General features: G+C 43.1%; 1 protein-coding gene across 1 annotated transcript in view; it reads left to right on the top strand.

Annotated features, from left to right (window-relative positions):
* COL24A1 (collagen, type XXIV, alpha 1) overlaps positions 1–21,028 on the top strand; it is a 346,183-nt gene that overhangs the window by 165,023 nt on the left and 160,132 nt on the right. Inside the window, exons 23-24 of the mRNA XM_015416682.1 lie at positions 10,559–10,612; positions 13,812–13,856. Coding sequence (XP_015272168.1) covers positions 10,559–10,612; positions 13,812–13,856 — 99 coding nt within the window. The remainder of the gene's footprint in view (positions 1–10,558; positions 10,613–13,811; positions 13,857–21,028) is intronic.

The following is a 21,028-nucleotide window of genomic DNA, read 5'->3' as shown; positions in this document are numbered from 1 at the left end:
AGGTCATGGCCTTCCAGTTTCAATATTCTCTTATCTTCCAATGTGACCCAATCTTTAATCCATGTTAGTGTCGCTGCTCTATATTAAAGATTCCAATTGAGTAGGCCAAAGCCCTCTCTTTCTTTGGCATCTTGAAGCACTTTCAGTCTTATTCTGGGCCTCTTATCTTGCCAGATACATTTTGAAATTGCTTGTTCCAATTCTCTAAAGATTTTTTGGTTTTGGAGGATAGGGATTGTTTGGAATAAAAGTAACCATTTTGGAAGTATATTCATCTTAACTGCTGTAATACGTCCCATCAATGATATCTGTAAGTCTTTTCATTTCTCAAGATCCTGTTTTGTCTTTTTCAACAGTTCTTTATAGTTATTCTCTTGTAGAGCACTGCATTTATTTGTCATTACAATTCCTAAATATTTTATTTTTTTCTGCAGTTGAAAGCCTGAAGCATTTTGTAAGTAGATTGCCCTCTCCTCTTTCATATTTTAGTCAGTATTTTGGTTTTATGAATATTAATTTTCAGACAAGCTACTAATCCATAATCTCCCAATTCTTGTTTCAAAGTAAAAATTAAATCCAGCGGGTTCTCCAATATAAATGCTAAGTCATCTACAAATGCCAAAAGTTTATATTCTTCTCCTTTTAATTTCAGGCCCTTAATCTCTTTCTGTCTTCTTATAGAATCATTAAGTATCTCCAGTACAAATATATACAGCAGAGGGAATAAAGGACATCCCTGCCTCATCCTTTTTGAATTTTGATGTATTGTGTCTGTTCTCCATTAATCATTACCATCGCTTTTTGTTTGGTGCAGATTGCCTGAATCATCTTCACAAAATTGGCACGAATCTGTGCCTCTTTCAGTGCTTCCAACATAAAATTCCAGTTGACGTTTTCAATACTGCATTGCATGCCTTTGACAACGTATGCAATGCAGTATTGTACCTCACTGTACTTGATTTGACACTCATTTGGTTTACATCCTGCATTGCTCACCTTTCTTAATGCAGCCCACCTTTTCTTGACTGGCTTGGCAAAATCCTTTCTGTGCATCCCTCTCAGTTCCCCTTCCCCTGGTTTTTGTTCTTTTCCTATTCTTTCTAAAAAACAAACGAACAAAAATCATACCCAGGATAATTGTCATGCCTGCCCCTGCTGATGTCATGCCAGCCCTTGCTGATGCCCCTGAGGAGGCACCTGCCAGCCAGGAGCCTGTGGACTTACAGTCTCCTGAGGACAGTACTGCAGCAGAGAGGCAAAGACTGGATCCTGTAGCTGAAAGCTATCTAAGTGGTGAGGAGGATAGAGCCTCCCAGGGAACACCTGCAAGGGATCAGTCTCTGCTGCATCCCAGTAATTCGTCATCAGACTCACCGCCACCTGTAACCAGGCTCTGGAATGTACGGAGACAGCAGCTGAGAGAGCGAAGACAGAATGCACGCATGCGTGCCAGAAGATCTCTTAGCCCTGAATATTGACAGGATCCTGACCTCGCTTCCGGCTAGCTAATGAGTTGATTAGCTAGCACTGTATATCTCCAAGTCTGTTGCCAGCAGTCATTTGTGCTGGCAAACGTCGTTTGTCAGGATCTGAATCCTTGCATCTCTGCTCCAGACCTTGTGGAATTCTTATCGGCTTGATCCTCGGCTTTTGACCCTCGGCTTCGTTGACCCTGTGTTCATCTCTGACTCCTCTGGTATCATTGTGATTTATGGACTTGAAACTCTGGTATGTCTGACCCTGCTTTTGGACTGTGATTTAAACCTGTTTGAACCTTGCTGCTTGATTTGCTCAGCTTGACCTCGGACTGCTTCTGGACTTTTGCTTGCTTGCGTCACGCCCCCTGGTCCTGCCGTGACAATAATCACCATAGTTACATGGTATCTTCTCCTCTTGTATGCTTATGATGAAGCATAACAAAACAGGAGTCCAGTGGCTCCTTAAGGTCTACCAAAATTTATTCTTCTTATTATTAATTTTATTGCTATACTGCCTGAGTGGTTAGAAGTATAGAAACAATAAAATACAATAGATAAAACATTAAGAATTTGAAATTAATTTAAGATAACATTAAAAACAATAAACCGGACCCAAAAGACTTAACCCAAAGTGAAAGAAAAGTACCTGGCTAATTGTATTGGGTCCCTGCATAACCAGGAAAGTCTTTAAAAGTCTCTGCAAAGAGGGCCATCTTAACCTGGGGCTGAAAAGATGGCAAATTTGGCACCAGGTGGGCTGCAGCAGGGAGAAGACAGGGGCTACCACTGAAAAGGCCCTCCCCCTGTTTGCCACTGTCACGGGCTCTTACAGGCCACCACCTTTTGGACACCACTCTTACGCGGGACACTGCTAGCTTCGGGTAGTAGCGGGGACCACTTACCCACTGGTTTCGTTCTTCGTGATGAAACTCTCTTGGTTCACTCCAAGGCTCTTAATTGCTCTATTCTGGAGTTTTCAAAATTTCTCCCATGCCCTCCAACCTCTGCTCTTAATTGGATTTCCTGCAGCTTTAGTTGGTATAATTCTGCTTGTGACTCTGCCTGTAATTTGGCTATTTGGATCTGTTTTTCTCTTTCTTCTGCTTGTGACTGTCTCTCTCTCTCTTTGTCATCTGCCTGCAATTTGGCTATTTGGATCTGTTTTTCTCTTTCTTCTGCTTGTGACTGTCTCTCTCTCTCTTTGTCATCTGCCTGCAATTTGGCTATTTGGATCTGTTTTTCTCTTTCTTCTGCTTGTGACTGTCTTTCTCTCTCTCTTTCTCTTTCCTCTGTTTTTAGCCTCGCCATTTGCAACTCTTTCTCTGCTTCTATTTTGGCTTTCTCTCTTTCTGCCTCTATACGTGCCAGTTCTACCTTCAATCTCATGTTTTCAATGTCAAGGGTGGGATTTTCTTCAGCACTCTCCCCAGCTGTTGCTTCATCTCCCTTTGCCCTGACATTCTTCTGCGGAGGGGCCATCTCTGTCACGAGTTCCTCCCTCCCACTACGCTAGCAGTTTGAATACAGTCTGGCCGCCTTGCCTCTCTGTATTCCTTCACCCTGCTTACGTGGGCTATTCTCGAATCGCGACGCTGCCAACCACTTGTCACGGGCTCTTACAGGCCACCACCTTTTGGACACCACTCCTACGCGGGACACTGCTATCTTCGGGTAGTAGCGGGGACCACTTACCCACTGGTTTCGTTCTTCGTGATGAAACTCTCTTGGTTCACTCCAAGGCTCTTAAAACTGGCGGAAATTAGTGACCGGACTCCGTTGTTTATAAGAATAAAACGGCTTTACTGTGACATCTCTCATCTTCCTCCAGTACAACCTTAATCAGATACACGTTCCAAAGGTTCCAACAATTAAACCGCTCTCTGGGATTCTTCCCACAATGTGTCAGTTCCCAATGGCTGTTAGCCTCCAACCGCTCACAACCTCCTCACTCACTCTCCATCCTCCAACTCCCTCTCTGTCCGTTTTCTGCCCATCAACCTCCCAAACATTCCATCTCTCCACACTGCCCTATGTCTGCACATCGCTTTTCTCTAGGTGTTCCCTTTTTGGAATCCGTCACACGCCCCTCCTCTGAAGAACATTGTACCAGGGAAAGGTGCAACCTTTTCCTGTGCAATGGGGTTCGTGTGCGGCTTCCTTATCCTTGAGTTACATTCTTGTATCTATATACAAACAACTTTCAAAAGCAAACAAATACAACAAACATTTCATCAACACATTACCAAGGGTACACTTTGTCCCTTAACTTAGTCCTTGAGTTTCTAGGTTGCCACTGCGGGTATAGTCTTCCAAGTTTCCCCTTTTCTTTTTATCCAGTTGTATTCCTGGACAGCACGTCAGCGACGATGTTCTGCTTCCCTGGGATGTTTCTGATGTTAAAGTTATAATATTGGAGTTGTAAACTCCACCGTATTAACTTACTATTTGTTCCCTTTACCTGGTTCAGCCACTTCAGAGGTGAGTGATCAGTACATAAGGTGAATTGCCTCCCCCATAAGTATGGCCTTAGCTTTTTAATGGCCCATACTATAGCTAAACACTCTTTTTCGATTACTGCCAGGCGTTGCTCTCTGACCAGTAATTTCTGGCTAATGTATAGGATGGGGTTTAACTCTCCACCCTCCCCCTCCTGGCTCACCATGGCTCCTAAGCCGACGTTAGAAGCATCTGTAAAAAGGGTGAAAGGTTTGTCAAAATTTGGAGCCTTTAAAATAGGTTCGGATGTTAACACCCTTTTCAATTGACTGAAGGCCTCCTGGCACCCGGGACTCCAAGTGATGGGATCAGGGTTTTCTTTCTTGAGGCATTCACACAGGGGTGCAGCTACAGTACTGAAGGAGGGTATAAGCCTCCGGTAGTACCCTGCTACTCCCAAGAACACTCTCACATCCTTCTTAGAGGACGGCCTGGGCCAATCTATTATCGTCTGGACCTTTCCCCAATCAGTATTCCCTGGGTTTATTTTTCCCCAACCCAACAAGTTATATACATTACCCTCAGATGTTCTTGTCAGCAACACTAAATTGCCCCGATCAAAATATGGTTTCAACATATTCACATGGTACAATGTACATTGTTCCCCCTCTTTGTTTATAGTCACTAAATAGTTCACATTGGAAACCTTTTGAGCGATGGTATATGGCCCATCCCAAGCAATGTCCAGTTTGTGTTTCTGCTTGGGTTTTAGTACTAGAACTCTATCTCCAGGTCTGTACTCTCGCGTCCTCGCCTTAGTGTCGTACCACGCCTTCTGCCGTTGTTGTGCTTGGCTCATGTTGTCAGTTGTCGTCTTCCTCATTTGCTGCAGATGATCTTGTAACTCCTGCATTACTTTCGCCATAAAGTTGGTTCCTAAATCTTTGACCATCTCTTTTGGGAAACCCAGTCTGGAGCAAATATTCAATAGGGCTTCTGCCACGGTCACTGCCTCTATGTCCTGTAGTGGTACTGCCCCTGGGAACTTTGTAGCATAGTCCACTATTGTGAAAATGTCTTTATTTCCCCTCCGTGTAACTTTGGAAATAGGTCCCACAATGTCCACTCCAATTTTATCAAAAGCCTCGGTCACTATAGGTACTGGTTGTAAAGGACCTTTGCTCTTATCTCGGGTTTGGCCCACCTTTTGACATGTTGTACAGAATTTACAGAATGCTCTGTCTTTTCCCATGTTTGGCCAAAAGAATCGTTGTTGCACTCTGTCCCTTGTCTTGTTTATGCCAAGATGCGATGACATAGGGGTTTCATGGGCCATTTGCAAAACTTGCATCCTATATTTTCTGGGGATTACCAGCTGGCTTCTTTTTCCCCAGATCGCATTATGCTTCCTCCTTAAGGTGTTTCTATAAAGTCTTTGATCTTTTACTTTAAATAGGCAGGGTTGTTCTACACTTACTTCTTGACTGATTTGTGCTCCTTGGACCCACAGTTCTTTAATTGAATCATCCTGCCTTTGCTCTCTCTGAAATTCCTCAGCCGGAGCCACTTGTAACATTGTGACGTCTGGCTGCTGTTCAGTTTCTGTGGTTACAGGGCCTGTCATGCTTCTGGTAACAGTTTTCACAGGCTTGGCTTCGGCCTTGTTTACTTCTGAAGCCAAATCATTTCCCAGTAGCATTGGTACCCCAATATCAGGTAGGACGCCCACTGTCCATGTTCCTTGGAAGCTCTTGTACTGCACTGGGATCTCAGCCACAGGAACTTCGAATGCTGGGCCACGGATACCTTTCAGGGTATACTTCCTTCCCATCAAGAACTGATGTTTTTGGACTAGCTGGGGCTGGATCAGCGTTACCTGAGCACCAGTGTCGCGGTAAGCTTCTATCCTCTGATTATTTACAGTTAAGGGTTCTATATATTCCTTATCTAACCCCTCTTCCATCTTCCAGACCGTCATTATGTTATTGGCCTCTTCCGACTCATATTCACTCTTAGCTGTTTGAGGATTTGATTCCTCATGGTCTGGCTGTATATTCTTTAGCAATTTAATGGGTTTTGGGGGAAATCTCCATTCTGGTTCTTTCTGGTTACAGAATTTTCGTATGTGGCCTTTCTCACCACAGGAAAAGCAGGTGACTGCATCCTTCCTTTTTAGATCAGGACTTGTCCGCCTTGCAGGGGTGTTGTCAAACTTAAGGTTTTCAGATGGATGCCAATTTCTGGAGGGCTTAAAGGGATTTACCCACATAGCCTTTCCCAGATCTCCTTCCATTTCATCAAGTATAGTAGCGGCCTGTTCTACTGTTTTTAACTTCTTATCTCTTAGAATCCATCTAACTTGTGATGGAATTTGGCTGTAAAATTGTTCAAGGCTGATCAGTTGTTTCAGCTCTGGAAAAGTTGTTACTTTACTTCCCTCAACCCATCTGTCTAACGCCCTATCAATGCGACAGCCTAACTGGGCGTATGTCTCCCCTGCTTTACGTTTTATTTCCCTGAAAGTCTTTCTGCTTTGCTCTGCTGTTAAGCCATATTTGATCTTAACTCTGTCTTTAAAAAGTTCATAATTTGTTGTTTCCCCATCCCTCATCTCCCAGTAGACTTCACTTAAACCTCCACAGATCTGTGGTCTCAAATACACCAACCTTTCCTCTGGAGGTATTTGCATATCTTGACAGCATCTTTCAAAGCTGTATAGGAAACCCTCTACATCATCCCCTTTTTCGTACTTTGGGAATCTCTTTTGCTCTATTCTGGAGTTTTCAAAATTTCTCCCATGCCCTCCAACCTCTGCTCTTAATTGGATTTCCTGCAGCTTTAGTTGGTATAATTCTGCTTGTGACTCTGCCTGTAATTTGGCTATTTGGATCTGTTTTTCTCTTTCTTCTGCTTGTGACTGTCTCTCTCTCTCTTTGTCATCTGCCTGCAATTTGGCTATTTGGATCTGTTTTTCTCTTTCTTCTGCTTGTGACTGTCTCTCTCTCTCTTTGTCATCTGCCTGCAATTTGGCTATTTGGATCTGTTTTTCTCTTTCTTCTGCTTGTGACTGTCTTTCTCTCTCTCTTTCTCTTTCCTCTGTTTTTAGCCTCGCCATTTGCAACTCTTTCTCTGCTTCTATTTTGGCTTTCTCTCTTTCTGCCTCTATACGTGCCAGTTCTACCTTCAATCTCATGTTTTCAATGTCAAGGGTGGGATTTTCTTCAGCACTCTCCCCAGCTGTTGCTTCATCTCCCTTTGCCCTGACATTCTTCTGCGGAGGGGCCATCTCTGTCACGAGTTCCTCCCTCCCACTACGCTAGCAGTTTGAATACAGTCTGGCCGCCTTGCCTCTCTGTATTCCTTCACCCTGCTTACGTGGGCTATTCTCGAATCGCGACGCTGCCAACCCCTTGTCACGGGCTCTTACAGGCCACCACCTTTTGGACACCACTCTTACGCGGGACACTGCTAGCTTCGGGTAGTAGCGGGGACCACTTACCCACTGGTTTCGTTCTTCGTGATGAAACTCTCTTGGTTCACTCCAAGGCTCTTAAAACTGGCGGAAATTAGTGACCGGACTCCGTTGTTTATAAGAATAAAACGGCTTTACTGTGACATCTCTCGTTTTCCTCCAGCACAACCTTAATCAGATACACGTTCCAAAGGTTCCAACAATTAAACCGCTCTCTGGGATTCTTCCCAAAATGTGTCAGTTCCCAATGGCTGTTAGCCTCCAACCGCCCACAACCTCCTCACTCACTCTCCGTCCTCCAACTGCCTCCCTGTCTGTTTTCTGCCCATCAACCTCCCAAACATTCCATCTCTCCACATCGCCCTATGTCTGCACATCGCCCTTCTCTAGGTGTTCCCTTTTTGGAATCCGTCACACCACCCTCCTAGCCTCTTAAGGGGTTGGCACCTGGAGGAAGGCCTCAGAGGTTGCGCGTAGTGTTCGGGTAGATTAGGGTTGGGAGAGGCACTGAGCAGATATTGTGGTCCCAAGATGTGTAGGGCTTTATAAGTTAAGACCAGCACCTTGAATTGGGACCAGACGCATACAGGCATCCAATGCAGGCTGGCCAGAATTGGTCATGTGTTTGGACCTCCGGGTCCCAGTTATTAATCTAGCTGCCGCATTCTGCACCAGCTGCAGCTTCTGAACTGTCTTCAAGGGCAGCCCCACATAGAGTGCATTGCAGTAATCTAATCTGGAGGTCACCAGAGTATAAATTACTGAAGCCAGACTATCTCTGTCCAGATAGTGACACAACTGGGCCACCAGCTGGTAGAAAGCACTCTGGGCCACCAATGCCACCTGAGCCTCAAGTGACTGCTCTTTCAGGGGGACTGCGACAGGTTGAACACCCCCCATCCAGTTAAAGATATTACCCACCAGTTTATTCCAGCATATGCTGTTATGTCTCAGAGCTCACTTTATTGTCGTATGCACAGGAGATAAAATGCATCTGTTTGTGATAAAATGCATTCCTTGTGCATCTGATAGATGTGAGCTTGGACTTTCAAAAGCTTAAAACATTAGTCTTTAACGTGTCACTAAAGTCCTGTTTTATTTTGCTGCTACAACAGCTACTTATCTGGAACCAGTGGCCCATGGCACCAAAAAAATCAACATTTGCACTCAGAAAAATGTTTGTAAATTAATTTATTATATTGTGCATAGATTATTTAGCATCCAAAATCTGGGAGCTTTGAGTTCTCTCCCCGCTGCCAGTATTCCATTAATCCAGTTGACATTGTTAACTGAAGGCCTCTCCTCCCCTTTCTTGTATTGCTCTTGTCTCTCTGTCTCCATCTATTAAATATCTCTTTTTAATGAAAGCTACATGCTGATAGGAAAGTGGGAGATATATTTCAGCCCAAGTTTATTGAGATATATTTCAGACCAAGTTTAACAGTTTCACACTTTAATACTACTTCACATTCAGAACTAAATCTCCATGAACAAAGTTAGAAATCTTCAATGTATTCCAGAATTCCTTATTGTATGCTGGTGACAAGAGTATAGATTCCCTGTTCAGTTTATACTGTGTGTAATAAAGCATATTCTCTGTTACTTTAAGCTTCTTTTGCTCATATATTTATGTACAGTAGTGTCTATATGTTGAGTTAATCAACAGTGGCAAAGTTTGGCTAAGCAGTTTTTACTATGTCACTATAACTCAGCTCAAGCAGTTGAAGCATGGGTACAATTTTTGTTAATTAAAAATGTTTGGCTTACCATTAGATATTTTATTATGTTAAAACTTCAGTACATTAACAAGTAAGGGAGCAATAAAGTTTTGAATTCCTCCCAGCTGACACAGAAGAAAAGAGTAAAACCGTTTTTAGAAAATGCAAAAAAAAAAAAAAAGACTGAATTTTTACTTCTATGGAGCATCATCAGTGTATGTGGCACTTTACAAAATGAAACCAAAAAAAAGTTCCTTCCTGGTGGTATTACAATCTAAAGTTTGTCAAAGGGAGACACTGCAAAGCTGGAGACAAGGCCAACAGAGTAAAAATAAGTTGTTATATACACTAACTTTCAGTAGGGGTTAAAGAATGACTAAAGGTTTTATGAAAATAGATGATTTGAAGGAAAGAGCTTGATGCTAGGATCAGATAATTCAGTATTGCAGAGCAAATGATATGTTGGCTTAATTTTGCTTATGTTTCAGTTTGTTTTTCTTTCTGTCCTTGCTATGCTGCTTATCCCTGATCCAAGACACAATGATTTAGAATCCTGTCCTATTGTATTCAGTAGAAATTAATTCCGTTATTTCTGCTTGGAATCACCTTAGAAAATTTATTTTTGAGTGTATATGATTGGCTTTTTTGAGATCTATTGGCTGAGCAGTGTCCTCAGTAGCAGGTTTCCATAACAGTTGCAGCGGAACAACTATGAGACATGAAAACAGTGTCTGCTACAAAAGAGCTCCACAGTAACCATCATCAGTGGGCAAATGCAGATTAGGTTGGTTCCAGCAGTAGATTTCCACTAACACATTTTTTTTTCTGAATCCCCCGCCCCATTCAGATTCATTCCTCAAGCTATTCCTGGGGGTCCCCTCTCCCTCAAGAGCAAGAACAATTTTTTGGGTGTCCTCTGGGCTGCCACAGAATGGGAGGAGAAAGTCCCATTGTGCTAATGGAAATTCTTTCCATGTGATCCAACCCACTATGCACAGTTTCTATTATATTCCTCTGGCCTTGATTTTTTCAAATAAAAAGTATATGAGGGAGACACATATATATGCAGGTATATGCAGGGAACCCAAAATGGGCCAGGGGTGGATATTTAAACTTGTGTCATTTTAGTCACTTAAAATCACATCCTCTCTGCCTTTTCCCATGAAATCCTGTAAGGAACTTGCATATGAAAAGCAAGTGGGGATGGTATTTTGGGTGGAAAAATCATAGGCAGGGAAATAGTTCTTCCGACTTATCTAGCTTCTGCTCCTTACCAGAGTCCTATGTCTGGTCTTTGATTTAAAAGACAGAGGGCAATCACATGAAATTACACCTGGTATGTATTTTGTCCCTCAATAGCTCTGACATTTTGTATGCAGCATGAGGTTACTAGTGAACTGATGAGTTCTGGCTTTAAACACAATTCAATAGCTGATGTGTTTACTTGAATACAGGGAAAGCCAGGTCGGAAAGGGTATGCAGGTGAACCAGGACCAGAAGGCCTGAAGGTATGTTTGAACTATTTCAGTTTTTACTCATTTATTTAATAGCTAGAATGCCAGACTTTTTTGTGTGTGATTATTCAAAGTACACACATAATGCCAGTTGCTGAGAGGCAGAGGGTGAAGTATGGTGAAAAGTGTAAGTTAAGGTGGTTTGGCATATCCCTTGCAAATCCTCATAGCTCTTCCTCAACTTATTTTTGATTACTTCATGACCCACTTTCCATACTACTGAAATGGTTAGATTGGATTCTAGTAGCACTTTAGAGACCTTTGTCCTACTTACGTCTGACAAAGGGAATTTTTACTTTAGAAAACTTATGTCTTGAAAATCTTGTTGGTCTCTAAGGTGTTACTGGACTCAAATGTAACTGTTCTACTGCAGACCATGGCTGCTCTCTGAAAGTATACTACTGAAGTAATTTTTAAATGGCAGGCGACCCAAACTTATTGACTTCTTGACTTTGTTATGAATGAAGACTTGGGCTGTTTCACACAGGTTTTCTTAATACAAGGTGTGAACTGGTGTCAAAGAAAAACCATGTATACCATTGTCTGTTTTGTTCACAAGCAGAGGGTTCCAAGCAAAACAGATATGCTGCATTGCGTAAAGTGTATTAACGTAGTCTGGCCTTGAAGAATTTGGAAGAATGTTCCACAGTGCTTCTCACTAAGAGGTGGCAATAGGGTTGCCAGCCTCCAGGTGGGGCCGGGAGATCTTTTACTTTTACAATTGATCTCCAGCTGACAGAGATCAGCTCCCCTGTAGAAAATGGCTGCTTTGGAGTGTGGACTATATGCGATTGTACCATGCTGAGGCCCCTCCCCAAATCCCATCCTCTCCCGGATCCACCCCCAAAGTCTCCAGGTATTTCCCAGCCCAGACCTGGCAACCCTAGGTGGTAAAAAAAACTGCTGTTGGCCACAGCTGCCACCTGAGTGTAGGTTTAGAGATTAATTTATGATGATAAGCACAAAAGTGAGATGGCAAAGACTAAATGGAAGTAGAGTTCATAGTGTGTCGCTGGCGGGAATGGACATTTCTTGGCATTTAAGCATCTGTATTGATGGAATCCTAATACCTTGCTAAAATTTTTGGCAACTGAATGGGAGATGCCCATAGGTCTACTATTTTGATTAATGAGAGGTGCATTTCATTGTGGGATCCTAGTGGTGGAGGGTAGGCTTTATTGAATGTTCAGTCAGTTCCTCAGTGAATTTCACTTAGTAATAAAAGTATGGAAAGAAGTAAAGGAACGGTATTACAATAAAACACCTAAATGGATATTGCCAATGGAAGCGTTTATAAAGCCTTCACTACTTACAAAGGATAAAGAAGAAAAATATGAAACATTGTTAGATAAAAATAATATGTTGAAAACCCAGGAAAAACTACTTTTATAGAACATTAAATTGTCATGGTGGGAAAATATACAGTTAACTACCAGTTATAAAAAAGTTGGATTTCAGGATACAAAAACTGTCTTAGACAAAATATGGCTATCCTCAAGCGACAAGTTAATACAGAAACTGTATAACTTTCTTCTCCAAGACTATTTACAGGATGAATCAGTGAAAGTCCCAATGGTATCCTGGATGCAAGACTTTGAATATAACATTGATATTGATGAATGGTCCAAAATCTGGAAATTAATAAAATATACACGAGCAATACCATATAAGGAAAATATATATAAAATGTTTTTTAGGTGGCACTGGTCATCAGATAAAATCACGAAATGTTATCCAAATCTATCTAAAACTTGCTGGAAATGTAAACATAGCGTTGGCACCTTCTACCATATGTGGTGGAGGTGTAACATAACACAAATTTACTGGCATAAGATACAAACACTTATATCTGAAATCATAGATATAGAACTACCATATAGACCAGAAATATTTCTGTTAAATATCTTGCCAGATAAGTATAAAAAACCAGATCAATATATATTAACATATATGTTAACATTGGCTCGTATTATATTTGCTAAATATTGGAAACAGGGAAAAATACCCTCGAGAGATGAATGGATATATAGAATGTTGAATATTGCAGAGATGGATAAATTAACACTAATTTTGCAAAGGTAAAGATGACAACATATTTAAAGAAAGATGGGAAAAAATTATTTGTGGTTAGACAACAAATGTTAACATAGACTTATGATATGGTAATTACTGTAATACAATCAATATATTGTGTTTTGTATAATGTAAAAACCTTATAAATAAAATGTTTTTTTTAAATATGAATATCACTCAATAAAATTGCTGAGCAGTCGGTTAGAACAGATAAAAGGAAGTACTTCTTCACCCAAAGAGTGATTAACATATGGAATTAACTGCCACAGGAGGTGGCGGCTACAAGCATGGACAGCTTCAAGAGGGAATTAGATAAGCATATGGAGCAGAAGTCCATCAGTGGCTATTAGCCACAAGGTATAGACAGGAACTCTCAGTCTGGGGCAAATGATGCTCTGTATTCTTGGTGCTTGGTGGGGGGGACAGTGGGAGGGCTTCTACTGTCCTGGCCCCACTGGTGGACCTCCTGATGGCACCTGGTATTTTTGGCCACTGTGTGACAGAGTGTTGGACTAGATGGGCCATTGGCCTGATCCAACATTGGCTTCTCTTATGTTCCTTCCCACAGCATAGTTGTGTAGCAGTGGGAGCAGGGAATGGACCCATGGTTTTATATGAGTTCAATGGCTATACACTCACTCACATGTACATGACTTTTCCCTCAGGATAAAACTAGCCAAAAATCCAAATAATGATGGGAAAATTTTGTTTTCAAAATGGGTAGCTGTGTTAGTCTCTCTGTAGCAGTAGAAAAGAGCAAGAGTCCAGTAGCACGTTAAAGACTACATGAACAGTGACTCATGAAAGCTCATACTCTGCCACAAATTTTGTTAGTCTTTACGATGCTACTGGACTTTTGTTTTCTGACATTTCTGGCTAATGAGAAGAATTATAAAAGATAACTGAATCATTAGTATAGTAAGCATGTGGAAACTATGAATCTCAAAGCTGAACAAATAGATCCATATGGCTGTTTATCCTACAGAAGGCTTTTGTTCTTTTGGAATAATTTTCCTAAGTGTTGATAAACAGAATAAAGAGAAAGGAAGTAACCTGTTGAATTGCGAAAACGAAAAAAGAATTGTATGCTAAACATCTGTATTTATTTCTAAATTATCAGGGGGAAACTGGAGATCAAGGAAATCTTGGGAAAACTGGTGGAACAGTAAGATAAATATATTTCTATTATATATTTAATAATTATATCACAATAATATTTTACAAATTTAGGATTGAATCCAGCCAGCTTTTTCACCTGATCTTGCTCAAAATTAAAGGTCCAATCCTGCATCGTTTTTGTACATATGGTCCTCATGATCCCTAGCATAGCCTTTTTGGTGCTCTAAGAAAAGTCGTGGCCTGGATAGCCAGGATAGCCCAATCTCGTCTGATCTCAGAAACCAACCAGGATTGGCTCTAGCCAGTGTTTGGATGGGAGACTACCAAGGAATACCAGGGTTGCTACTTAGAGGCAGACAATGGTAAACCACCTCTGATCATCTCTTGCCTTGAAAATGCTATGGGGTTGCCATAAGTCAGCTGCTACTTGATGGCAAACAAATAAACCTTTCTTTTTCATCAGCAGAAAAGTTGGTTGGATCCAATCCTTAGGGAGTGGAACTAGTTGTTATGCTCAAATGGAGCTGCCACCAAAAATAGGAGCCTTGTGTAGAGAAACCCCCATACGTAGTATTAAGGCATAATTTTCTGTGTTTCCCTTCCTGCCTATGGCAAGTGATGATTTGGGGTGTCAACACAGAAATGCAACATCATGATGTTATGACAAAAGCAAGTATGGCTAAACATCACAGGAAAGTGGGGAGCTGCCATTTTCCGTGGCAATTGTAGCATTTAATTCTGATCTTAGTAATATGGTTCAACCTGTATAATAGGTGTTTCATGTGTACATAGCTGAACCTTCTGCATAGCTGTTTCCATTGAAATATTCCTTTATTTGTCTATCCACTGGTTTCAATATATAATGTATTATTGAAAGGCCCATTCAAAGCTAAAAACATCATCTATATTAGGGTTCGGCACGGATCTCGTAATGAACCTATTTTGTGATGAAAATCGCCTGGGTTTGTGAACCAAGGTTCATGCCATCTTGCCTCAACAACCCTCCCATGTGGTTATTAGGAGGTTTGTGCAGCTTGTGGTGGGAAGTGTGTGTGGGGGAGCGAGAGGGATTTCTGAAATGGCTTGCATCTATTTCAACCAAACAGCTGATGGATGCAAGCCATTTCAGCGATCCCTTTCCCCCCCCCCCCCCGCTTCCAATTTGGTGTTTCCATAAGCTTCCAAGCATGGGTGAGCGAAAAGGGATAGCTGAAATGGCTTGCATCCATTTCAGCCTAACAGCTCACAAACATTTAACACTTCCCAGGTGATCCCCGCCTTCCTCAGGCAGCCTGAACTGGCCTTACTGGTGGGTTTGGTTCGGGCATTTTTTGCTTGATTCGGTTCAGGTTTCGGTTTGGGTACACCCCAAACCCCAACCTGAACTGGAATTTTCTGGTTCATGCCCATATTGTATTGTTTTACTGCACTGCTGGTCAATTGGCCGTAACAATAAATTTGATTTGGTTCGTGCCCATCCCTAATCTGGGTTAGATATTTGTTTTCTTACATGGTGTGGGTTTTGTTTTTATTTTTTGCTATAATGAAGTAAAGCAGAATGTTTAATTGTGTATTTTGGAGTTCTGAAGATAAAGATCAATGACTCAAGATTTTTATAATTAAGAAAGTTCTGTCTTCTAATGTAGTCTTTTCAAGGACTTGACTAAACCAGCAAGCAAAGATTAAGTCAAGTGTGAAATAGTCACAATTTGGTTATGTACTAAAATATGAGTTCTGCAGCAAATCAAAGACAGCTGCATTCTCTTCTAGGGAGCTGAGAATCTTAGGATGATCACTGATCTCTACAACCCACATCCTTACATAATATTGGTCCCAGTCACACGGACAGGAAAATGCGGGGGGGAAACGTGGCTGTTAACCCCGGGGCTAAAAACCACGCGGTTGCTCGAGCAGACCTACTGATGGAGGTCCCATGGAGGTCCCGTGGTAGGGGGGAGGTGCCGATCACTCCACAGTCCTGCAGCATGGCAAAGAAGTGGGGCGCGGGGCAAACGGGGTTGTTGGTTTTTTTAAAACTCAAATGTGCACATGCTCCCTTGGGTGCTTGTGCGCATCCATGGAGACTTTGAAAAAAAAACCTTTTTCCGAGGGGACATGGGTGGGCGCCGGAACTACCACCAGAAACGTGATCAGACGCCCGCCCTTGCCCCGCGGTTTCAGGAAACTAGTACCTCCAAGGTACTAGTTTTTTACCGCGCATCTTCCGCGGGAAGCCTCGGGTTCGCCACGGGAGCTCAACGCTTCCCAGATGTGGCGGTGAGATCGCGCCCGGAAAATCCGCCTATCTTCCGTCCCTCTAGCGTGCCTAATGCTCCGTGTGACTGCAGCCATCGTTAGGTATTCTTCACAACAGGTTTTCTCTTTTAGTGTTGTTTTCGGAGGAAAACATTGTCAGAATTGGTTATCATATCACCTCTCAGACAGTAGAGTTCTATAAAATGTATTATTAGGAAACACTTCATGTTCTGTTAAGTAATCTATAATTGGATACCAAATGGCAACAAAGTTTTCTTCTTGTCTTGCAGTCTGCATCATAAACAGATTATGAGCTATTTTACCTAAAATGAAATGGTTCCATAAACGCTTTCTCTAGCTGTGAATTGTTGGCATTTTGGTATCCTTTTGGATACCAAAATGTGGGCTCATTAGGGGATGCTTTTCAGCAGAAGTGGCATGGGACCCGGTTTGGCTCACTTGCTGGCTTATATGAGAGTTGGGGAGTGCGCCGAACCTTCTTTAGAATCATCTCTGGCAGGCCAGCACAAGCACAATCCCATGTGTGCCTATGCAGAAGCCCACTTGATGAACAACAGTCACAGGTAAGTGAAACTCTGTTTTCTGGATGGAGTTATACTCCCCTAAAGGAGCAGGTTCCTAGCTTGGGGTGCTGCTAGATCTGAGTCTCCTTTTGGTTAAATGGGTGGTTGTGTGACCAGGGGAGCCTTTCATGGGCTTTGGCTGGTGAGCTAGCTGTTGCCCTTCCTGGGACTTACTAAGACTTTAACTTGTGCCTTATGGGACTGTTGACTCCCCACCCCTACCCCAAGCTGTTTCCTATGCTGCATGGCAAATGCTTTTGTGCTTTGTCTATTTTTAAATCATAATTGGTAAGGGGTGGGGGGGGATGTGGAAAGGTATATTATAGCCTGATCTTGTCAAATCTCAGAAGCTAAGCAGGGTCAGTACTTGGATGGGAGACAATCAAGGAAGACCTTGTAGAGGAAGGCAATAGTAAACCACCTCTGTGTAATCACTTGCCTTGAAAACCCTGTGGAGCTGCCATAAATCAGCTGCAAGTTGATTGCACTTTATGCATTTATATCAAACCAGGCCTGTGTTTTTTGCCTTTTTATAATAATCACCATCCCTTGTTTAAGAGAAATTAAAACTAAATCAGGAAGTCTGTGAATTTATTAGATGGTCACAAGGAAACTTCTTTCTCTGCCTCAGTACTTTATATGCAGTATGAAGATAATATCCTATCTTATTACATGGTGCTTGTCAGGGGTCGTTTCGTAGAAAAAGAGCTAGGGGAACTCATTAGCATAACTCATTAGCATATGCCACACCCCCTGACATCACCAGAAGTGTGTCATAAGGCCACACACCCTGCCATCACCGGAAGTGTGTCATAAGGCCACACCCACCACTCAGTTAGTCTTAGTCTTAAAGATTAGTCTTAAAGATGCTATTTGTTAGTCTTAAAGGTGCTATTTGAACTCTTGGACTATTTTGCAGCAACAGACTAACACAGCTAATTCCTCTGAATCTAAACCCACCACTCAGGCTCCACCCCCAAAATCTCCAAGGTATTGCCAACTCAGAGCTGGCGAGCCTATCTGATGGCACATGTTGGGGAAAACAAGCAAACCACCCATGTCAGGTAAAAAGGAGAGATACCAGGATCCCAGGTCAATATATTTTTATTCTCCTTGACATTGATGGCTGATGTGCTTTTTCATTGGCAAAAATAAAAATAAGAAAGTCTCAAATGTGAAATAAATAAAAAATATATAAAAATAAATAAAATAAATTTTAGCTTAAAGTTCACATACTGAATTTTGACTTTTTTGAATTTTTGCTCACAAGACTCCATAGCTTAGAGGGAACATTGCTTGTGAGTAAATCTTCGCAGGATCCGGCTGCAAGGTTTTTGCCAGCAGTTGCATATTGGAAGCCCTTCCCGTCCTCGTTGGCAATTCAATAGCAAAGCCCCACCCCCCCGAAAAAAAGCGTTTCCTCTTTTCTGCCTCCCTCCTTTTCTCGGCCTCTCTAGCAATCAGCTCTGTCAGTTTATTCCTTTCAGAGCTGGAGACAAATGAAAATGCTTCCTGCCCTCCCCTCCCCATAAAGAGCAGCGCCCGGACTATACAAACTCCCCATCAAAAACACTTGATAGCCGCATTTCTCTCTTCCAGGACTGAAAAAGCTGATTTCTCACACACACACACCCATGACTTACTTGTGAGTAAACCTTCCTGGGACCCGCCGGCAATGCTTTTGCCGGCTTTTTCAGATCTGAAGCCTCTTCCTAGTCTTTTTGGCCATTCAGTAGCCGAGTTTCCTTCCTTCCTCCGGAAGGAAAAGACCTTTTCCTCTGGCTCTCCTGCCCCCCACCCCGCTCCTTGCACAGTCTCTTTAGGAAGCGGCTCACTCGCCTTGATCCTCTCCGTGCTGCAGAGGAATGAAGGAGAAAAGCCCCCTCCTCCCGTCCTCTCCTTGAGGTGCCGCGCCCAGACCCGGACGAGCGGGACGAGCTTCAGCCAGGCTACTCTCTTCAGCAACAACGTCTTATAATGCAGCTCGACGGGGCTGCTTGTGAGTAACTCCGCATGGGAGATCCCTCTCCCAGGCTCTTCACCCGGGGGAACAGCGATCCCCTGCGATCCCCCTGAATCGACCTCTGGTGCTTGTAAGATCACAAGAAGATTGTTATTAAAGCATTGTTAGTCATGAAGAAGTTAGTAATGTAGATCCCTGGATTTTCTAGACATAGTTTTTGATCCAGCCTCAGTTTTTATTTTAGGGCTTACGATTAATTTAAATTGAGCAAGTTGTCAATGAACATCCCAAAGGGTGAGATGCCCACATTGCCAGTATTACCCATCAACCCATGGATGCCTCAGACCTGGGAGGAGAGGAGTTTTACAACACCCAGTTTTTTTTTTCTTCCTGGGGAAGAGCAGGGTTCTGAACAAGTACCCTGCTTCTGAAGCTGGGCAAAATTTTACAAAGCATGTTCTTATATGTTGCTTTTATAGAGTTGTGTTACAATGAACTATCATGTAAGAAGTGTGAAGACATATCTTTAGAAATTAGAACATGTCCTATCCAGAGATAGTTTGTAAACAGTTTGTAAAGTATCTCAGGATCTTTGTCATGGTCTCTGTGCAATCCCACACATGGGTTGGGCGCCTGCACACGATCTCAATCAGAGAACCTTCTAGAGCTTGCCTCAGAAAACTTTTTTTGGCACGCTCTCTTCCCGCTCTGGGGAGCAGGCATGCACTGCGCATGCCTGGAGCTGGGGAGAGAGCCTCCTCCCACTCAGTTCTTCTTCGACTGCCTTCGTGTTCACACCTTGCTAGCGTTGCTCTTCAAAATTACCTCAGCTGAGTACTTCTCTCCTGGTTTTTTCTCTCTCCTTATCCCTCTTATTTTTTATTACTCCTCCTGGAAAAAAAGATCTTTTACTAGTTTTCCTCACTTTCATTTCTGTCCGCCCGCCCCCCCATTGGCCGGGGAGGTATTTGTATGGGACGCACAAAATTCTTTAAGATGTGTCATTGTTACCCACCGAAACTTCCCTCTAACAATGGCCACAATCTTTGTTTGTTTTGTCTGGGCGAGTCTCACCGGGTTGACTCCTGTCCTGTCCCCATTGCGCGAACTTTACTCAACAGGCCCATATAAATAGGGCAGCCTGACTTAGAACGTCTCTTCTCGAGGAAGCTTTGTGTCCTACGATGTCCTCAGTCACGTCCCAGTCTTCTGTTCCACCAAAACACTCCGACAATGCAAAATCCTTAAAGACCAAGTCTAAAACGCACAAAGACAAACAGTCAGCTAAGCCGAAATCGAAGCCGTTGACTTCGGCTCCGAAGCTCGATCCCGTGGTGATCTCTGGTCTCTCGACATCGACTCTGGTGGTCTCTTTTGCAGCTCCACCTTCACATAAGCCTAGTCTTCAGCCTCCTCCTCCTCCAACCTTGTCTTCACCATCAGGGCATATTCCACCTGGTCAGCGTCCCAAGTAGCCTGTCCAGCAACCTTCCTCTCATCATGCATCTCGGTCTCACTCCCGAGGCTCCCAGGGAGCGTTTCATGCGAAGTCGATCCAGGCCGAGGTCCTGCTATACTCGCAGACCACACCATTATCATCACTGGCCTCCTCCGTCGAGATCGGCGTCCGATTATAGATCCTGGTCTCCAGATGTCCGGCACCATAGAGCGTATTACCCTTGCTCTTACTCCAGGTCTTCGACTCCTCGCCGAGATAATTATGACCCGTTTGGAAAAACTGACTGCTACGGAGGCCAGCCGACTTAGTCCTACTCCAGGCATTCCCACTCGGTAGCCTCAGCCCATTTCCTGGGGCTTGATCAGCCTCCAGATGTCTCAATGTCTGTGAATGCCCCGAAGCGTTCTCCATTAGAACCTCGGTATCATCCTCCCACGGGTGACGGAACACCTATTGATGTCTCCAAACCGCTTCGATCACCTTCTCCGGACTCGGTATCCGACCGTTCTGTGTCGGTGATCTTGATCCTGATATCCTTCCTCTTGAGGACGAGGCCCATCATTTGGGTTCCATCTCTCCCACAGAAGGCCCGAAAGCCTATTTGGAGCTCCTTACGCGAATGGCTACGGTTCTTCAAGTACAAGGCTCTATGGAAACTCCTGCAGTGACCAATGTCATCCATAAGTTAGTCCAAGCGGATTTGCCACCTTCGACAATTCTCCCATTGCTTCCGGTCCACCTTTCAGTCCTCAAGGAGTCTTGGGACCATCCTGTCTCTGTCACTCCGATATCGAGGAGTTATGATGACCTTTATAAAGTTCAAGAATCTTCTGGAAAATTCTTGTTTACTCAATCACCACCGAACTCAATGATAGTTCATTCCTCTTCTAAGTCCAAACAACCTGTTCGACAGTCTGCTCCTCCCGACCGTGAGGGAAGGAAGATTGATGCTATTG

This window comes from Gekko japonicus, unplaced genomic scaffold (genome assembly GCF_001447785.1).
Source record: "Gekko japonicus isolate JY-2015 unplaced genomic scaffold, Gekko_japonicus_V1.1 scaffold16, whole genome shotgun sequence".
Taxonomy (NCBI): Eukaryota; Metazoa; Chordata; class Lepidosauria; order Squamata; family Gekkonidae; genus Gekko; species Gekko japonicus.
This window is presented reverse-complemented; position numbering and strand designations above follow the sequence as displayed.